Consider the following 17727-nt stretch of genomic DNA (forward strand, 5'->3'; position numbering starts at 1 on the left):
TTTGGTATGTTTGTTCTTTTCAGAATAAGGGTGGTGTTCCTCTCTGAGAATTTTCCCGTGGTTTTAGTTTTATTTTTCTTTTTGTTGCGCTTACCAGTCAAATCAAAGGAAGAATGCAGATGTATAATAATGCATATTTATTCTCTTTTCGTAAAAAAATCTTTAGGTACAACTTTAACAAGGTTGCACAGTATAAGCAATTGACTCTGGAGGAAGCAGAAGAGAAAATTAAGAATAGAAAGAAAACTGCAGATGGATATGAAAGATGGATGATGAAAGCTGCAAATAATGGACCTGCTGTATTTGGTGAACGTGCAAAATTTGAAGAGAAGGAGAGCACTGCCGGGAAAGGCCGCAAAAAAGGTGGTGATGATCATGAGGGTCATGTCTCTGATAAGGGGGAGGAGGACGAAGAGGAGGAGGCAACAAGGAAGCATAGACTTGGACTTGATAAAAGAGATGGCGATGACGATGAAGAAGGTCCAAGGGGAGGAGACCTTGATCAGGATGATGATGATATTGAGAAGGGTAAGTTAATTTTTCTGATGAAAATGCTACAAAGCAGTTATTTTAGATTACACATCAATTCTCCTTTTTGTGAAGTTTTATTCATCATTTTCAGTTGATTGCTTCAGTGTTTTTATACGTGTATTCTTGGTGGAGGATATAGCCTAGAGAGTCAATTTGAAGAGCAAATTGGATGCTAAGTGAATCAAATATTGGGAGTTGACTGCCTTAGATGTTGTTGATGGTTATAACTACAGAACTTTTTTATAAGAAGAAAAAAAATGGAGTTTAGCTAGAGAAAGAGAACATTGTCAACACCAGTGTAGTGTACTTGTTAATATTAACCATGACTAGTCATTGCGACTATTAACCTGGTGGGCTTAGGTAGTGTATTTTCTCATTAGTATCCTTTGCTTATTGGTTGCATTCAATTCAAGTAATTACTTTTAATTTGGCCTACAGATGGCCTTTTTTTTACTTAATTTTATTTGAAGTTATTAATCTTATTGAAATCTTCATGTATATGCTTATTCTTCTTGCTAATCATACGTATGCACATCTTTTAGGTGATGATTGGGAACACGAAGAGATTTTCACTGATGATGATGAAGCTGTTGGCAATGATCCCGAGGAAAGGGAAGATTTGGCTCCTGAAGTTCCTGCTCCTCCTGAAATCAAGCAGGTAAATTTCAATTATTTTGCAACCCATTTTTAGGAACTAACCCTCTTGGTACTCACCCTTGGTTTATTATGAAACTACACTAATATATTATTTTAGGATGAGGAGGATGAGGATGAAGATAATGAAGATGGAGGAGGTCTGAGTAAATCTGGGAAAGAGCTGAAGATGTTGCTTGGACGAGCTGGTGGCATGAATGAATCTGATGCCGAGGATGATGACGATGACGAAGATGTATGGTTATTCTTTTTCATTTTCTTCATTTATGTTTTTTCACTTCTCTATTATTTTGTTAGCTGCAACTATAATTGTTCCATTATTCTTTTTACTTCCAATTACATGGAAGATATATATAGCTCGGTACAAACTACAATATCTTTTGGTGAGGCACAACTTTTTGCACTTGCACGATGAATTAGACGTGAGCATTTTTCATCCATTAATTGGTCATTTTATTTCATCTAGGAGAATGACGATGCTAGCATCCCTGCTGCATTTGCTCCAAAGCAGAAGGATGCACCTAAGGAAGAGCCAGCTGACAATAGTCCGTTAAAACCTGCAGCATCAGGAACTGCTCGGGGGACTCCCTCTACTTCTAAGTCTTCAAAGGGGAAGAGGAAATTAAATGAGGATTCAAAAGCATCTAATAGTGCTCAACCAAAGAAAGTTAAAACAGAAAACGTATGCCATTGCTTTTCTGTGTTTGGTTGATTATTAAGGCCCTTCATTATAGTAGTTTCTCTTTTATTCTCAGAGAAAAGAAGACTTTGGCTATATAACCACTACTTACGAAGACAAACACCTTTAATGGTTCAGCATCACATTATTTTATGATGGTTTAAAATTAATACGCATACTACATTATCTTTCATAAAACTTAGCTGCATAAATAGGCTCTTGAAATGCAGAATTGACGAATTAACTTGGCGTTAGTTTCTTTTGATGCATTCAAACGTGATATAGCTTTTGCTTAAAAGGGTCTTATTTTTTAAGACTTAATACTTTAGTTTGAAAGTTCATTATGGGGGATTGTATGCAAGAGTTACTGAAATCCTCATTATCCCCTTCCCATTCAATTAGGAAACAAAACCAACTGTGAAAGAAGAAAATGGGTCTGCATCCAAAAGTAACGGGCCTTCAAAGGGTACATCACCAGCACCATCATCAAAGGCAGGGTCTTCTTCTGCAGCTTCTGGACCCGTGACTGAGGAAGAAATCAGAGCTGTTTTAATGCAAAAGACTCCACTAACCACACAAGATCTCGTAGCCAAATTCAAAGGAAGACTAAAAACTTCAGAGGTAAGCTTTATCAACCATTTTCTGCTTTAGCCTTCTTAAGATGCTTTTGTTTGCTTAGCCATTCTTATCATTTTTAACCAATGTCTTTATACTGTATCCCCCTGTTAGAATGTGTTGTAATTTGTTATATCTGTGGAAGGGTGCAACTTGTTTCTCAGATTCTTAGAAATGTTCTGCATCACTTCATTTAATTTGTGACCAGTTAGCGTCAGAATAAAGTAATGCCATTTGAAATTTTATGGTATAATTTGGGCGGGGAATGTGTCTTGTTCCATCAGCTGGATATAATCTGGGTCATGTAGTAAGGATAAGAATGCTTACTCTTAGCCTGGAGATCACCTAAGGGGTACAATTGATTTATTTTGAAGTTAATGTTGCGAAGGTTGAATATACACCATGTGCTTCTTTTGTATGTGCAGGAGAAAAAGCCTTTTGCGGACCTCCTGAGGAGAATCTGTAAGATACCGAAGGGTAATGGAGGATCCCGTTATGTTATATTAAGAGATTAATGACAAAATTGACAATGGGATGAAAAGAAGCTATTACAACCATAGCGCCATTGTTCCAAAAGCGTTGACAAATTTTATATTGTTATCGTTTCTGGTTTTTAGCCCTCAAAACCCCAGAAAACAGGGAGAGGCAGCTGTTCTAACTTTTGTTATTAATTGTTTTTGAGACAATATATGACACGAGGTTATTCAGTGTGTAATTCATTGTACATCAATATCGCACATGCGCTATTCATGAACTGTTTTATGAAAAACAGATGACAGGAGGAAGCAATGACGCTATTTCTTTCTGCTCAAGATGCAGCTGTTTATAATTGTGATGTAATCTGCGTAATAAGTTATGACATATTTTTAGTTTTTAACCCAGTAACGAGTTTTATTTTACATGTCTCAGCTTGAGGATGATGGACTAATGGCTAACCGTTTAAGTAGCCTATCTCAAATTTCGAATATTTTTTTTGTTTTTTTGTTGGCGTCAACTCAAAATTCGATCTCATTCGATCGCTTTCCATGTACTCACGTCGAAGTACAGTGTCTTTTGAAGAGAACAATGAAAATGAAAATAAATAAAAGCTGATGAGAAAAAAAAAGACACACCCACACACACACATCATGTATTATTAAGTGATTGATTAAATGATTATTCTTATCTATTTATTCAAGTCATGAGAATCTTGTAGTAGTAAGAAATCAGTATTCTACAACTTCCTTGTAAGTTATACGCATAAGTCACACTGTACAAGTAACTTACCTTTATAAAATGAGATAAATCACAATCTTAGCTTAGGGTATTTGCCATGGCGCGTTGTCTCTTGTTCTCAATTACTTAGCATGAAATAGGATTATTTTGACGAAGCATGCACGCAGGTAAAGGTTTATTCTATGTTACACTACTCAAATAGCAACGAAGAAGAAATTAAAGTGCTTTAGACATGCACTTTTGGAAGACATAAGGATTTATATTAAGGGTGTGTTTGGAACGCATCAAAGGGAGAAAAGAATTCTATTTCCCTTAAAAAGTGAATTCTTATTTTATTTCAAATTTAAATTCATGATTTGAAACAATTAATTGCATGAATGAAATGCATTTTGTGTTCTTTACTATTTTATTCTTGTGTTTTTTTATTTATCTTTTCTTATTTATTTATTAAGAATAATTTTGACATTTCAATCTTTAGTATTAGTAGAATTGTAAATAAGACTTTCTTTGGTCTAATTTATTTGAAAATTAATTTGAGATTTTTTTTTTTTTTTAGAATTTAACTAATTTTTATTTTAGGATTTAACTAACTTGTGCCTTAAAGACACATTTCAAAAATATAATAATAGAAACTTTTTAATATTTTTGATGTATTCATTGACAGAGGTGAGAAATTCGAGAAGAGACAAAGACACGAGGAAGAGTTTCCACAGCGAGTCTAACAGGCTCCTCCGTTGAGTCAAATAGATTTGCTCCAAAGTTTGGTGACGCGAACGAGTCTTCAGTAATGCAATCAGTATCCTCTGATGAGCTTAATGAAGCTTGTTTGCAAGAAGGCTCATCTGGGTTGTAAAATATGACAACGTGAGGAAGCTTAAAGCTCACCCTCTTCTGTGACTTGCAGCTTAAGCTTCTCACAATCGATGACTCTTCGTTTTCTTGATGATGCTGCTTCATGGTTCTGTCCAAGTATAAACTGTCTTGAGCTTCACTTATCAAAGATCTACGGAGTTGAGATTGATTGAAGCATGGGTGCACCTTTTTCTTAGAATGCTTATTAGAGCTAGGAGAAGAAGCTTTCATCCAATCTTCTAGAGTCACAACCTTCTTCTCACTCTTAGCTGCCTCAACATCCATATTTTTTTTACTTCTCACATAATCTGACAATGATGATCCTCTTCCATCTGTCACAGCAACTGAGTTAGATTTTTCAGCCGATGTTGGGTGGCGCAGAGTGCAGAGGCAACCACCCATTAGTATGAGGATGAGAAATGAGTTAAAGAGTATAGTCTTAGGAGAATAACGTCATCAATCATAAGGAAATTGAGTCCGCTTAGTATCTTTAGCGGGTTATATAGAGGGCTTTTAAATGATATTTTTTTAAAAATATTTTTTAAAAGATTTTTTATAAAAATAAAAGTGATTTTATATTTAGATATCTCATGTAAAAAAATTTTTATCTATCAATTATGTTTAGATAAAATAAGATAAAAATATTTTTTTTATTTATTTATTATATAAAAAATATTTTTAAAAAAAAATCATATAAAAAATCTTTTTATTTATTAATTATGTTTAGATAAAATAAAATAAAAGTATTTTTTTTATTCATTTATTATGTGAAAAATATTTTTTTTAAAAAAAAGATATAAATTATAGTTTTTTAAAAAAGATATTTTTTTATTTTTTAATGCTTTTACTTTTACTATTAGAAATTTACCAAAAATATTTAAAAACAAAAGAAATTTTTTTTTTGGTCGATGGATTGGATAACCCCCAATCCTAGATTACACACTAACACACCCACTCACACGCACTAACCTAGCCACCAACCACTGCTAGAATTCGAACTTGTGTGGCTTTGGATTGAGGCAAATACTTTTGCCACTGAACCACATGCCTCGGCCACTCTTGAAAAATTCCGAGACGGAGAAAACTAGATACTAGAGCCAAGAAATCAAATGAATCTTTCTGGCAACATGGCGGCTTGGTTATTGTCGTTGTTTGTGTTTTTCTAAGTACTACTTAGCTCTAGTTATCAACAAAATACTCATACGATTTGCTTATATAAGAATTTGACTTCATATCCATATAATTTAAAATTTTACTTTTAGTATTTTGGATGATATGAGGATACAATGTTACTATCGATTCTTTATCATCAATGCTTCAAAGAATGCATAGTACAAGAATTTTGACAGGACAAAATCTGGTGGTAATATTGATGGGATCAAAATCACATAATTACCAGCTAAAACACAAAAAAAGAAAAAAAAAATCACAAAATAGCTTAACTAGTTGACAATCAGCTGAAATTAACCTTGAAACTTGCAACTGAATAGTAAATACCACTATGCTTTACAATTCACAAGATGTTTTTACTAAAAAAATAGAAAAAATAAAAGATAAAAAGGGGAGCCGGGAGGGGGAGGGTGGAGGAAAGAGAGGGTAATCCCTTTTTTGAATTTCTTTTAATTATGCATAATTGCATTGCAACAAAACTGCAATTCAGTGTGTGCAGCAAATATTTACAGTATTCCGTCCAAGAATATAATACAATAGAATATAATATATAATTGAATTCAGATTCTGGGAAAGTTTGACTCAATTCACCAACATAAATTCAGGTCAGGCCCAGCACTTTCATTCCATAAACTAGAAAAGTATTAAGCGCGAGTGTTAGACTAAAAAGAAATATACATTTCAATAGCACAAAACACAAATCTCAAGTCCCAATTAGCTCGTAGATCATTATAACAAGAGTAGCCCTGGCGAGAGGCATAAACACAAGCAAAATCGAGCCCCAAAAAGACAACTTAGCATCAAATATCAGAAGTGCCAACTTTCTTGAAAGAAAAAATCTTCTGTGAAAGCAACAGCAAGCTGTATATGGTATTTATGAGCGCTTCAAAAAAGTTGGTAATAATAATCTAATATGAAGCTTATCACACACCTGATACGGTTACACAAGACACCAAACAGTGTTAAAATTTGACTCAACTTGCGAGCCCAACAACATGCGGCACTGCAAAACTATCTTTTTGGTTGTCATAAAATTTTAGAGCTATCAAAGGTCCAGGCACAAAATAGTATCCGTAAGATAAATATGGTACATGTCCTACTTCTAGAAAGAAATATGTAAATACTCAATCAACATTGTAGCCGATCTAAACCAGAAAAGAGAAAATAACCTAAGATATCATAAACCGTTTTTGCTAACAACTTATCTGGCAAAATATAATGACAGAGAAGCTTCCCTTCTTCTGCTACAAGTTTCTCTCACTGTCCTTTTGGTTTCTCAATCTTCACATAGGGTAAAACACCCATAAAATATACAATTTTTGGAGACCACTCACGCTGTTGAGCACGGCAAAACATCAAGAATGTGTTTGCAAAGTACAAACTGAAACCCATGAAAGCATGCCACAAAGCGTGACCCTGTGGGTTAATAGGCCAACTGGATATCTCCTTGCAGAAGAAACGATCACAGAACCAAAATATACTGCCCAATACAAGATTGGCTATAAATAGCTTTGCAAGCCGCTTGGCAGCAACATCTTGAGTGTAAATGTAATACTTGTACATTCTTGGAATGCAGAGGAGACAGAGTACGACATAGTGCATTTTGAAGCCGACACTAAAACGGAAAAAGGAATGTGCAATGGCAAAAACAACACCGTATAGAAAGAGGAAGGTGGGCATCGTACTGCGATAATGCCAATCTGGAGAGTGGAGAATGTACATGTACAGCAGCACCTCCCATACCATAGGAGTTTCATCACTTTGCTGTTGCCTAAATTAAAGTACAACATCTGAAAAATAAATAGTCATCCAAAACAGACAGACAATGAAATAATGATGGCCAACCTACCCATTTGTATAAGGGATGGACACCATAGCACCCTAGTACTATTTATTCAGCAGAAGAAAAATGTTATTGAGGATTATTAATTCTCAGGGACTGCATAAATGCTGATATACTTATTATGCATAAAAGAAAAGTAGTTTTTATGCTGGTAAAACTATAGCCATATTGATGGTGTAGAGCATGAGAACAAATTCTATACTTCTGATTAAATATATCCCCATGAAAATATGTGGCTAGGGATGATAACATATCTCTTGAAAATGCTCTACTTTTCAAATTTTCAATATGAAAATTCTAGATAACAAAAATGTACAATACCAAGAAAACTGGAACAAAATGGAAATTAAAGAAGCAAACATAAAAAAATTACTAAACACAGGACAGAAATTAAAACTTACACATTTTGCAGTGTCGCATGGTACGACATACTTCCAATGGCAAGTATCATATTGGATACATGAAGAATGCTAAATCTTTTCTCGAATCGTTGTCTAACAGCATTTATAAGACCAATCAGAGCCAAAAGGATTGTCGGAATGTTGGAGATAGTATTATAAAATTCTGCAATGTAAGGCAAATATACATAGTTCTTTTCACAACACTCTGTAGTGGATGTGACTGGACCCCAGAAGCTTGAAGTTTCCACCATTCTCCTCTACAGCCTGATGACACCTCTTTCTTATAAGTATATTTCAGCTGCAGAGCGCCAAAACAAACAGTCCTACAAAACATGTGGCAACACATCAAACTCCAATAAACCATACAAGCAGCAGCCATGAATTTCTGATACCAGCTCCAAGTGTGAGTATAACAAGAATAATGGTATCGGGCGTATAGGATCTATATAAGAATCACTATCTTGCGAGTTACAACAATAACCAGGTAGCTAGAGAATCGAGAAAGGAACCGCAATACTCCACATAATGATTAATGAACACTCGAAAGTTGAAAATAGCTAATTAAAATGTGGATGTTCGATTAATATTACAAACGTACACACCTTAATTAACACACTTGACTATAGTAGTAAAACCGGAAGTTAAAAAATAATTATAAAAAAAAAAGAAATCACAGTAATCGACGAAACTATGAAACTTAAATGGATCCATAATGTTTTGATCCAACAGTGAAGTTAAGCAATCGTTTCAATTCAACCAAAGTAAATAGGAGGTAGCAGAAGGAGAAGAAAGAAGAACCTACCTCAAATGAATCTGAATCTGAATCTGAGGAAGAGAAGGAGGTATGCTGTGTGCGAATGAGAACACAAACGCAACGCAACTCAAACGAAACGCGCCCACTCAAATCACAATTTCGCAACCCATAATTTTCTAATTCCAATTTCCAACCACGCCACAATCCACAACCCTGGACTACGCCTAATGCCTATGGTCTATGGACTGTAATAGAAACAACGAAACGGCACACTATGCATGTCGTATTTGGCAAACAGGCCAGAACAACAAGTTAATTCCAAATCGGGTCGGTAATTGCTAATAATCTTCATATATTTGTGGCCCAATGTCATACGAGGCCTCAAATTTTCAATTTCGGTCCAAGTCTTTTCTGTACGTGTGGATCGTGGGTGTGAGTTTTAGGATTAAGTAGACACATAATTAGAATTTAAGTTGACAGATTGTGGTTCAGAAATTTGTTAGTTAAAAGAGTGGTAGTTATTACAGTTAGATTGTTGTGACAAGTCAGCATGACTAATTATGAGTTAGTTGAGGTTATTGGCCAGCTGGCTTAAGCTAAGAGAAGTTAGTTAGAGTTGGTTAATCATAGCTATAGCCTATATATAAAAAGAAAAATAATAGAAAATATCAGAATTTATTGATTTTTGCTATCATTTGGCCATCAACTTAATTTTTTTAGTATAGTTTTTTAGTTTAATAATTTAATAACATATTTTATTTCACATTTTTAATTATTAATGGTTAACTAATGACAAAAAATAATAAATTCTGATTATTTTCTAACATTTTCATTCTTCGTATAAAAAAGCATGTGTAACAAGTAATGCATGATTTTTCATATTTCGCAATTCAAATCAAAGAGCTTTATCTCCCACACTCAGCATCTCTCTCTTTCTTCTTTCTTCGATTTAAATGAGTCTGGTACATAATTTTATCAATTTAATTTATTGGACATTAGCGGAAAAGAAAAAATAAAAAATTAGGAGGCATATGGAGTGATGGATGGAGGCGCCTGATTGAGGGTTTAAGGCAGCTCAATAATTTGAATTCCATGGACCCCTTCTGTGGACCTTCTAATCAGTTTCTCTCTTTGCATTCTTGTACATGTTTTTAACTCACAAGCCAAAATTTCTTACCTGCCTCTGCCAACAGTTATTATTAGCTTTGTTTTTATCTCTTTCTCACTCATCAATCACTATACCTATGATCATTTGCAACCATAGGATGATTATCGGGACCTTTATTTTACTTTGGACTTTGGAGGATGAATGAGGCAAATGAATCAATGGAAAATAGGTGATGGCCAATGTCCATGTGGTAGCCATAGTAAAGTTTCGTAATGCAATACTCTGATGTTTATTAAAAGGAGAATATGTAATAACATTTTTAGTGTAAACAAATGGAAAATTAATATTAGTTTAAATGTGAAAAAAAGCCTAATATTACATCATATACTAACCATGCAGATTGGAGAACCTAACCTCCATTTTTACATCCATTGGAGTTTTTTGTTAATATCCTTCATTTGCCGCCTTTCCTTTTGTTTTGGGTTTAGGACAGGGCCAATGTGGTGTCAATATGCAAATGTGAATGGAGACAGGAGTGCGTTGTGGTTAAGAATTTCTATACCTATAATAGTATAATGCAATAACACCTTTAAAGCTTTACAACTTATACAAGCTAATGGTATCTTTTCTGGTACATCTACTTTTAAATTCGGTCGGAAAGGTTTGTTTAGATAAGGGGCATGCAGAGACTAAATTTTTAAAGTGGTTTTTAAGATTATTGTGTATTAATTTAATTTTTAAAATTTTAATTATATTAATTTGGACTCTTAAATTAAATTCTGGACTATATACAAGTCCTTGACTGAATTTCAGACGTGAGTAGTAGTCGAAAAATTGATGTGGCAATGTCACATGGGATGAATGGTACGACGCTATTTTGATTTTTGGCGTGTTTTAAAAGTAAAATATTGTCGTTCAGCTATGCAAAAAAGTGAAAAGGTTGCTTTGTGAGAGGGGTGATCACTTACAACATTTTTTTCCTCTTTTCTCACCAACATCAACAGTGCATCCCCTCCATTAGAACAGACAATAACGGTAGTTTAGAACAATCTAACATCGCCTGATTTTTTACGGTTCTTTCCACGACTCTTGAAGACAATGACCATCGAAAGCTACTGAAGCAAAGGATAAGAAGCATTTTCGAGCAAAATTAAAATGATAAGCATATATGTAACATGTGGGTTGTGAGGACTTACAACAAAAATGATAGCATGGCCGAAGTCAGCAAGGTCGTTAAAGAAATTGTCAATGGACCAGTGTCGGTGTAGATGTGCTGGAACCAAGTACCCATAACCGCCAACATGGTGAGCCTGTCAATCTTGATCTCTTTAGGTCTCAATTATTCCTTGATCTTTTTAGGAGAGTCAGTACCCCATCCGAGAAGGTCAAACCAGAGGCCACCGGGTTAATTAATATTGGTGCTAGTGAACTTGTTGTTTAGGAATAGGGGATCGGTATTGCCATTAACAATGACTGCTTCAAACTTCTTGCGATGTGGCTTTCACTTCTTATCATGGTGACGACTATTTCTAAAGACAACAAGAAGAAGAAGAAGAGGATGAAAAAGAAGTGAATCGGAAGCACATGAAAAAGAAGAAGATTTAGGATTTATAATTGGGGATTAGAGATCATATTGAAAAATTTCACATCAACAGTCACGTCAATTAGCTGTTATACTGTGTCATGTGGCACTAGCAGTATCACATCAATTTTCGGTTGCTTACTCAAGTTTGAAATTGGGTCAGGGACCTATATATAGTCCGAAATTCAATCTGGGGGTTTAAATTAGTGCAATTAAAATCTCAATGATCAAATTGGTGCACGGCGTAAATTTTGGGTACTATTTTAAGAATTTAGTCGGCATGTAGATGTAGACACCGAATAGTTACTTCTAGATGTGTTAGGTATATTTTTTGTTTTTTATTTTCAAATGAATGAATAAAGAAAATAGGAGGTCGATATAATTTTAAAATAACAATCAATAAAATAGATAGAGATAATTAAATATAGATAAATTCTATCCAATTCTTTCTTTAATAAAAGGTAAATTATCTTCTATGATAAATCTAATAGTTATTGAATAAAATAAATTATATCATAGATGATTGATATTAACTCTTAACTTAGAGTTTTGATAACTAAACTAATTAGTTATAATAAAACTAGGGCAATGTACTTAAATAAATAAAATGAGAGAAACATTTACCTATATACAATATTTGGAAAGTCCTTACATGAGTGTGTTGTTTTGATTACTATGTAAACCGTGGGAGCTAGCTACAGTTTCTCATTTCTTCATAAACCGTGGGAGGCTTCAACGGATTTCAGTTGGAAAAGGTTGAGCATAAACCGTGGCTGCTCACCACGGATTGTGAGAGAAAACAGCTAGTCATAAACCGTGCTTGGTCACCACGGTTTATGAAGAAAGAGCTCTGAACATTAACCCCTCCAGGCTACCACAGTTTACGTTGAGTGAACTATAAATACATAATCCGTGGATAGTCCTCACGGATATCATTTGTGCCAAACCAAAATTGTTGTAGCTTGGTGGTTGAGAGAGTTTGAGGGAGAAGTTTGAAGGTTTAGGGTTTCATTTGGGTGGTGTAGCCATGGAAGACAAAGCTCGCATGTACCGGCTAAATGGCGTTGCGCACGTGGCTGGATACATCAACCAAGAGGTTAGTTATTATTATTATTATTCTGAGTTGCTAGTATTATTATTATTATTATTATTATTATTATTATTATTATTATTAATTTTTTATTTTTATTAGTATTGGGAGCTGTTAGTATTATTATTATCGTTATTGTTAGTACAATTATTCTTGTTGGTATTGTTATTATTCTTATTGTTTCATTATTGTTATTACTATTGTTAAGAAAATAGAATAGCAATGTGGGTATCTAATAAATTTTTTAAATTATGTTTGTTGTTATTAGTATTAGTCGTATGTTGAGGATTTTCTTACCCACATTTTGCAGCCTACTAGGGTTATTAGCGGTGTAAGGAGACAACAGAATATGCCTTTACACGACCAGATTATACCATATCTGGAGACCGCTAGGTTGTATCACCTCGCTAGGCTGAACAGTAAGTGGTTCTGGGTTGATGAGCCTCTACTTAGCGCATTCGTTGAGAGGTGGCGTCCTGAAACGCACACCTTTCACGTGCCGTTTGGGGAGTGCACCATCACTTTGCAAGACGTGGCATATCAGCTGGGTTTGCCCATAGATGGGGAGGCCGTTAGTGGGTGTCTGACTGACTTTGAGAATCTGATGGAGAACGGAAGACCAGCATGGGTGTGGTTTCGGGAGTTGTCTGGGGAGTTACCGCCGCATAATAAAGTCAAGCAGATGACGGTGTGCTACACATAGTTGCAGGCTGACACGATTTACATGTAATTTCAAAACCGTGGTTAACTCCCACGGATTACATAATAATAAAATTGCACATGCACGTAAGCAAGTTTCAATTGTTGGAATCACGTAAAGGTTTCTCACATTTATTTTATTTCAATACATTGCCCATAAAACTACTTGAACTTTATACCTACAAATTTACACAATTTTTCGGGCAATGTACCTATATAAAATGAAAGAGAGAAAGCTTTACGTGATTACAACATTTGCAAAGTGGTTACGTGTGTTAGGTACCAGACAAATGACACAGCAAAATATAGAGATGAAAAATTAGAAATTTGTATAAAATATGGAAACAATTGAATAACTTTCTTTGAGAATTACAACTTCTCTCTATCACAAGGAGACTACAATAACACTCTCTCTTGACAAAAGGAGAACAAACTTCTCTCTATATATATAGAAGAAAACTACTCAAAGAAATATTATGTTATTCTCTTTGGATGACTTGATTGAAATGAATTAAAGAAAAGCTCAATTTATAGGTGAGTCTCTTCAATATGAACCATCCGTCAATTAGAGGTATATAATTTTTCTCTTTTTCAACCATTAAAATTCTAAGGTTATAAACTAAGATTGTTTATTACCTCTCATTTTATTTAGTTATTATTTATTTATATATTTTCTAAAATTAGCTTTACTAATTTTACAATCTCCCACTTAAAGCTAATTTTTGATAAATTTTCAAAATTTATGTTACTCATGTATTCCATAGGCCGTATGAGGATCTACACCATTCAAACTTTTCTGTGTTGATTGGTTTTGTCATGGCATCTGCTAGGTTATCTTAGTGTGAATCTTCTGCATATCAACACTTCCTTCTTCTACTACTTTTCGAACAAAGTGATATTGTACTCCAATGTATTTTGTTCTTGAATGAAAGGCAGGATTCCTTGCAATGTGCAAGGCACTCTGACTGTCACAATACACAGAAATCTTCTGTTGTTTGTGCCCGAGTTCTTCTATCAACCTTTGGATCCAAATAGCTTCCTTGCATGCTTGTGTAGCTGCCATATATTCAGCTTCTGTAGTAGATAAAGCTACAACAGTCTGTAATTTAGATAGTCAACTCACAGCTCCTCCTACAAGTATAAACACATAGCTTGTAGTAGATTTTCGTTTATCAAAATCACCTGCAAAGTCTGAGTTATTGACATATCCATTGACAATGAATTCCGATCCTCCAAAACACTAAAATCTTGTTTGCTGGTCCCAAGTCTTTCATATCAAACTCCCTAGCCAACTGTGCCTTCAATTCTTGGATTTGATCTTTGTTGGGACCTACCACCAACATGTCATCCATATACAACAGCAGAATGATGAAATCATTATCACCAGACCTCTTGTAATAAGTACAATGATCTGAACTAAGTCTGTTGTATCCAAGGCTAATAATGAAAGAATCAAATCTCTTGTACCAACACCTTGGCGCCTGCTTTAGACCGTACAGAGATTTAGTTAACCTGCAAACCAAGTTTTCTTTTCCTTTTTCTTCAAAACCTTCTGGTTGGAGCATATATATCTCTTCTTCAAGTTCTCCATGAAGAAAAACAGTCTTTACATCTAATTGCTCTAGATGTAAATCAAATACAGCACACATAGCCAAAATTACTCTAATAGTAGTTAGTCTCACCACCGGAGAAAATATTTCATTGAAGTCAATACCTTCTTTCTGAGCATATCCCTTGACAACCAATCTTGCACGATATCGTTCCACCTGATCATTACTATCTCGTTTGATCTTGTAAACCCATTTGTTACCAATGGCTTTCCGACCTGCTGGAAGTTCAACAAGTTTCCAGGTATAGTTCCTATGTAATGCCTCAATTTCTTCTTGCATTGCTGTCATCCGCATAGAAGCGTCTAGATTGCGCATAGCCTCCATAAAAGTTGTTGGCTCTCCATCTTCTGTCAAAAGACAATATGCATCATGGTTTGTCAAAACATAATTTGAGTGCCATGATGGTGTTCTTCTTTGTCGAGTGGATCGACGAACTTCTATGTCATTAGCCTCTGCTTCTTGTTCTTCGTGCTGTGATTCTGCTTCAGAAAGATCACCTTCTCTGCATTTTTCATCTATTTGAACAGTGGTTATCTCTTTAATAGTGCTGTCATTTTCTTGTTCTTTTTGCAATTCATCTTCTGCAAATATCACATCTCTACTGACAACTACCTTGCGGGCAGTGGGATCCCACAGGCGATACCCCTTAACACCGTCAGCATAACCCAAGAATATACATTTTCTAGACTTTGGGTCTAGCTTTGTTCTTTCTTGGGAATTGTACATCACGTACACAGGACAACCAAATATATGTAAAGAAGAATAATTAGGTGGCTTACCTTGCCACATCTCCATTGGTGTCTTTAACCCAATTGCAGTTGATGGTGACCGATTTATCACATAACAGATGGTTTTAACAGCTTCTGCCCAAAAAGACTTGGCTAAACCTGCAGTTTGCAACATAGCTCGTGCTCTTTCTAGGAGAGTCCTATTCATTCACTCTGCTACACCATTTTGCTGAGGCATATATGCAACTGTGAATTGTCGTTGAATACCTGCTTGCTTGCAAAATGTTAGAAAATCACCATCAACATATTCTCCTCCATTATCTGTCCTTAAACACTTGATCTTCTTTCCAGATTCAAGTTCTAACTTTGCTTTGAACTCTTTGAACATCGCAAACACGTTTGACTTTTTCTTGATCGGGTACACCCATAGCCTCTCTTGACTTCATATAATTTGGTGAGAGCATTCCAAATTTCCTTTGCTGTCTTTTTCTCTGCTACACTTGATAAAACTGAATCAGCTAGTGCCAAGTGTAAGTTTGCAACAGCATTATTGTCCATCTCCTTCCATTTTTCATCTGTAATTCCAGTGGGTCTACCTTCAATTGCTGTCACGCAATCGTCTTTTCTCATAATGGCTTTTATCTTCAATTTCCATATGGAAAAATTACTCCCACTGAATTTCGGAATTTCATACTTTGCTGCCATTTTTTTTTAAACGATAACTCGCAGCGGAAAAAAAAATATATTAATCAGCAACCTTTGGCTTTGATACCACTGTTAGGTACCACAAAAATGACACAGCAAAATATGGAGATGAAAAATTAGAAATTTGTATAAAATATGGAAACAATTGAATAACTTTCTTTGAGAATTACAACTTCTCTCTATCACAAGGAGACTACAATAACACTCTCTCTTGACAAAAGGAGAACACACTTCTCTCTCTATATATAGAAGAAAACTACTCAAAGAAATATTATGTTATTCTCTTTGGATGACTTGATTGAAATGAATTAAAGAAAAGCTCAATTTATAGGTGAGTCTCTTCAATATGAATCATCCGTCAATTAGAGGTATATAATTTTTCTCTTTTTCAACCATTAAAATTCTAAGGTTATAAACTAAGATTGTTTATTACCTCTCATTTTATTTAGTTATTATTTATTTATATATTTTCTAAAATTAACTTTACTAATTTTACAACGTGAGTGTCCTTTTTCATTATTATATAAACCGTGGGAACTAACCACAGTTTCAAATTTGTGCATAAACCGTGGCAGCCTGGAACGATTTTCACTTGAAAAAGTTTGAGCATAAACCGTGCTTGGTCACCACGGTTTATGAAGAAAAAGCTGTAAGCATAAAATCCTGTTGGCTACCACGGTTTATGATACATCATTGTTATTATTATTATTAATTTTATTTTTATTATTATTGGGAGTTGTTAATATTATTATTGTTATTGTTAGTATCATTATTCCAGTTGGTATTGTTATTATTGTTATTATTATTATTCATATTGATGTTATTATTATCCTTCTTAGTAATTATTGTTATGATTATTATTATTGTTATTGTTTCGTTATTGTTAGTAATAACAAACATTGGTTTTCTATTTTCTCTAATGATAGTAATAACAATAATGAAACAATAACAATAATTACTAAAAAGGATAACAATAACATCAATATGAATAATAATAATAATAATAACATTAATAATAACAACAATAACAATAATAACAATACCAACAGGAATAATAATACTAACAATAACAATAATAATAATACTAACAACTCCCAATAATAATATAAATAAAATTAATAATAATAATAACAATTATGTATTTATACTACTCTAAGTATAAACCGTGGTAGCCAACAGGGCTCGCAATTTTTCTTCATGATCCGTGGTGAGTAGCCACCGTTTATGCTCAAACTTTCTCAAGTAAAAACCGTTCAGGCTGCCACGGTTTATACACAAATTTAAAACCGTGGTTAACTCTCACAGTTTATATAATAATAAAAAGGACACTTACATAACCACTTTGCAAATATTGTAATCAAGTAAAGATTTTTCTGTTTCATTTTATATAGGTACGTTACCCCAATTTTTCTATCAACTTTATTAACAACTATAGAATTCACACTTATTCAATTAACACATTATATATTTTTTTTAAAAAATTTGTGATTC

General features: G+C 34.2%; 2 protein-coding genes across 2 annotated transcripts in view; one reads left to right on the top strand and one right to left on the bottom strand.

The window, feature by feature from the left end:
* Nucleotides 1-3360, top strand: part of LOC107636616 (transcription initiation factor IIF subunit alpha) — a gene marked incomplete in the record, with an annotated part of 4543 nt that extends 1183 nt beyond the window's left edge. The window contains 6 exon segments of the mRNA XM_016340116.2: nucleotides 167-528; nucleotides 1074-1189; nucleotides 1286-1420; nucleotides 1652-1867; nucleotides 2267-2485; nucleotides 2905-3360. Of these exon segments, the coding sequence (XP_016195602.1) occupies nucleotides 167-528; nucleotides 1074-1189; nucleotides 1286-1420; nucleotides 1652-1867; nucleotides 2267-2485; nucleotides 2905-2994 (1138 nt within the window).
* On the bottom strand, nucleotides 6713-9013 carry LOC107636606 (alkaline ceramidase 3). Its single transcript, XM_016340108.2, has 3 exons — nucleotides 8763-9013; nucleotides 7961-8283; nucleotides 6713-7487 (listed from the first exon to the last, which is right to left on the bottom strand). The coding sequence occupies exons 2-3, from the start codon at nucleotides 8209-8211 to the stop codon at nucleotides 6974-6976; spliced, it is 765 nt and encodes a 254-aa protein (XP_016195594.1). The 5' UTR covers nucleotides 8212-8283; nucleotides 8763-9013; the 3' UTR covers nucleotides 6713-6973.

Source organism: Arachis ipaensis, chromosome B01 (assembly GCF_000816755.2).
Source record: "Arachis ipaensis cultivar K30076 chromosome B01, Araip1.1, whole genome shotgun sequence".
NCBI classification, from domain to species: Eukaryota; Viridiplantae; Streptophyta; class Magnoliopsida; order Fabales; family Fabaceae; genus Arachis; species Arachis ipaensis.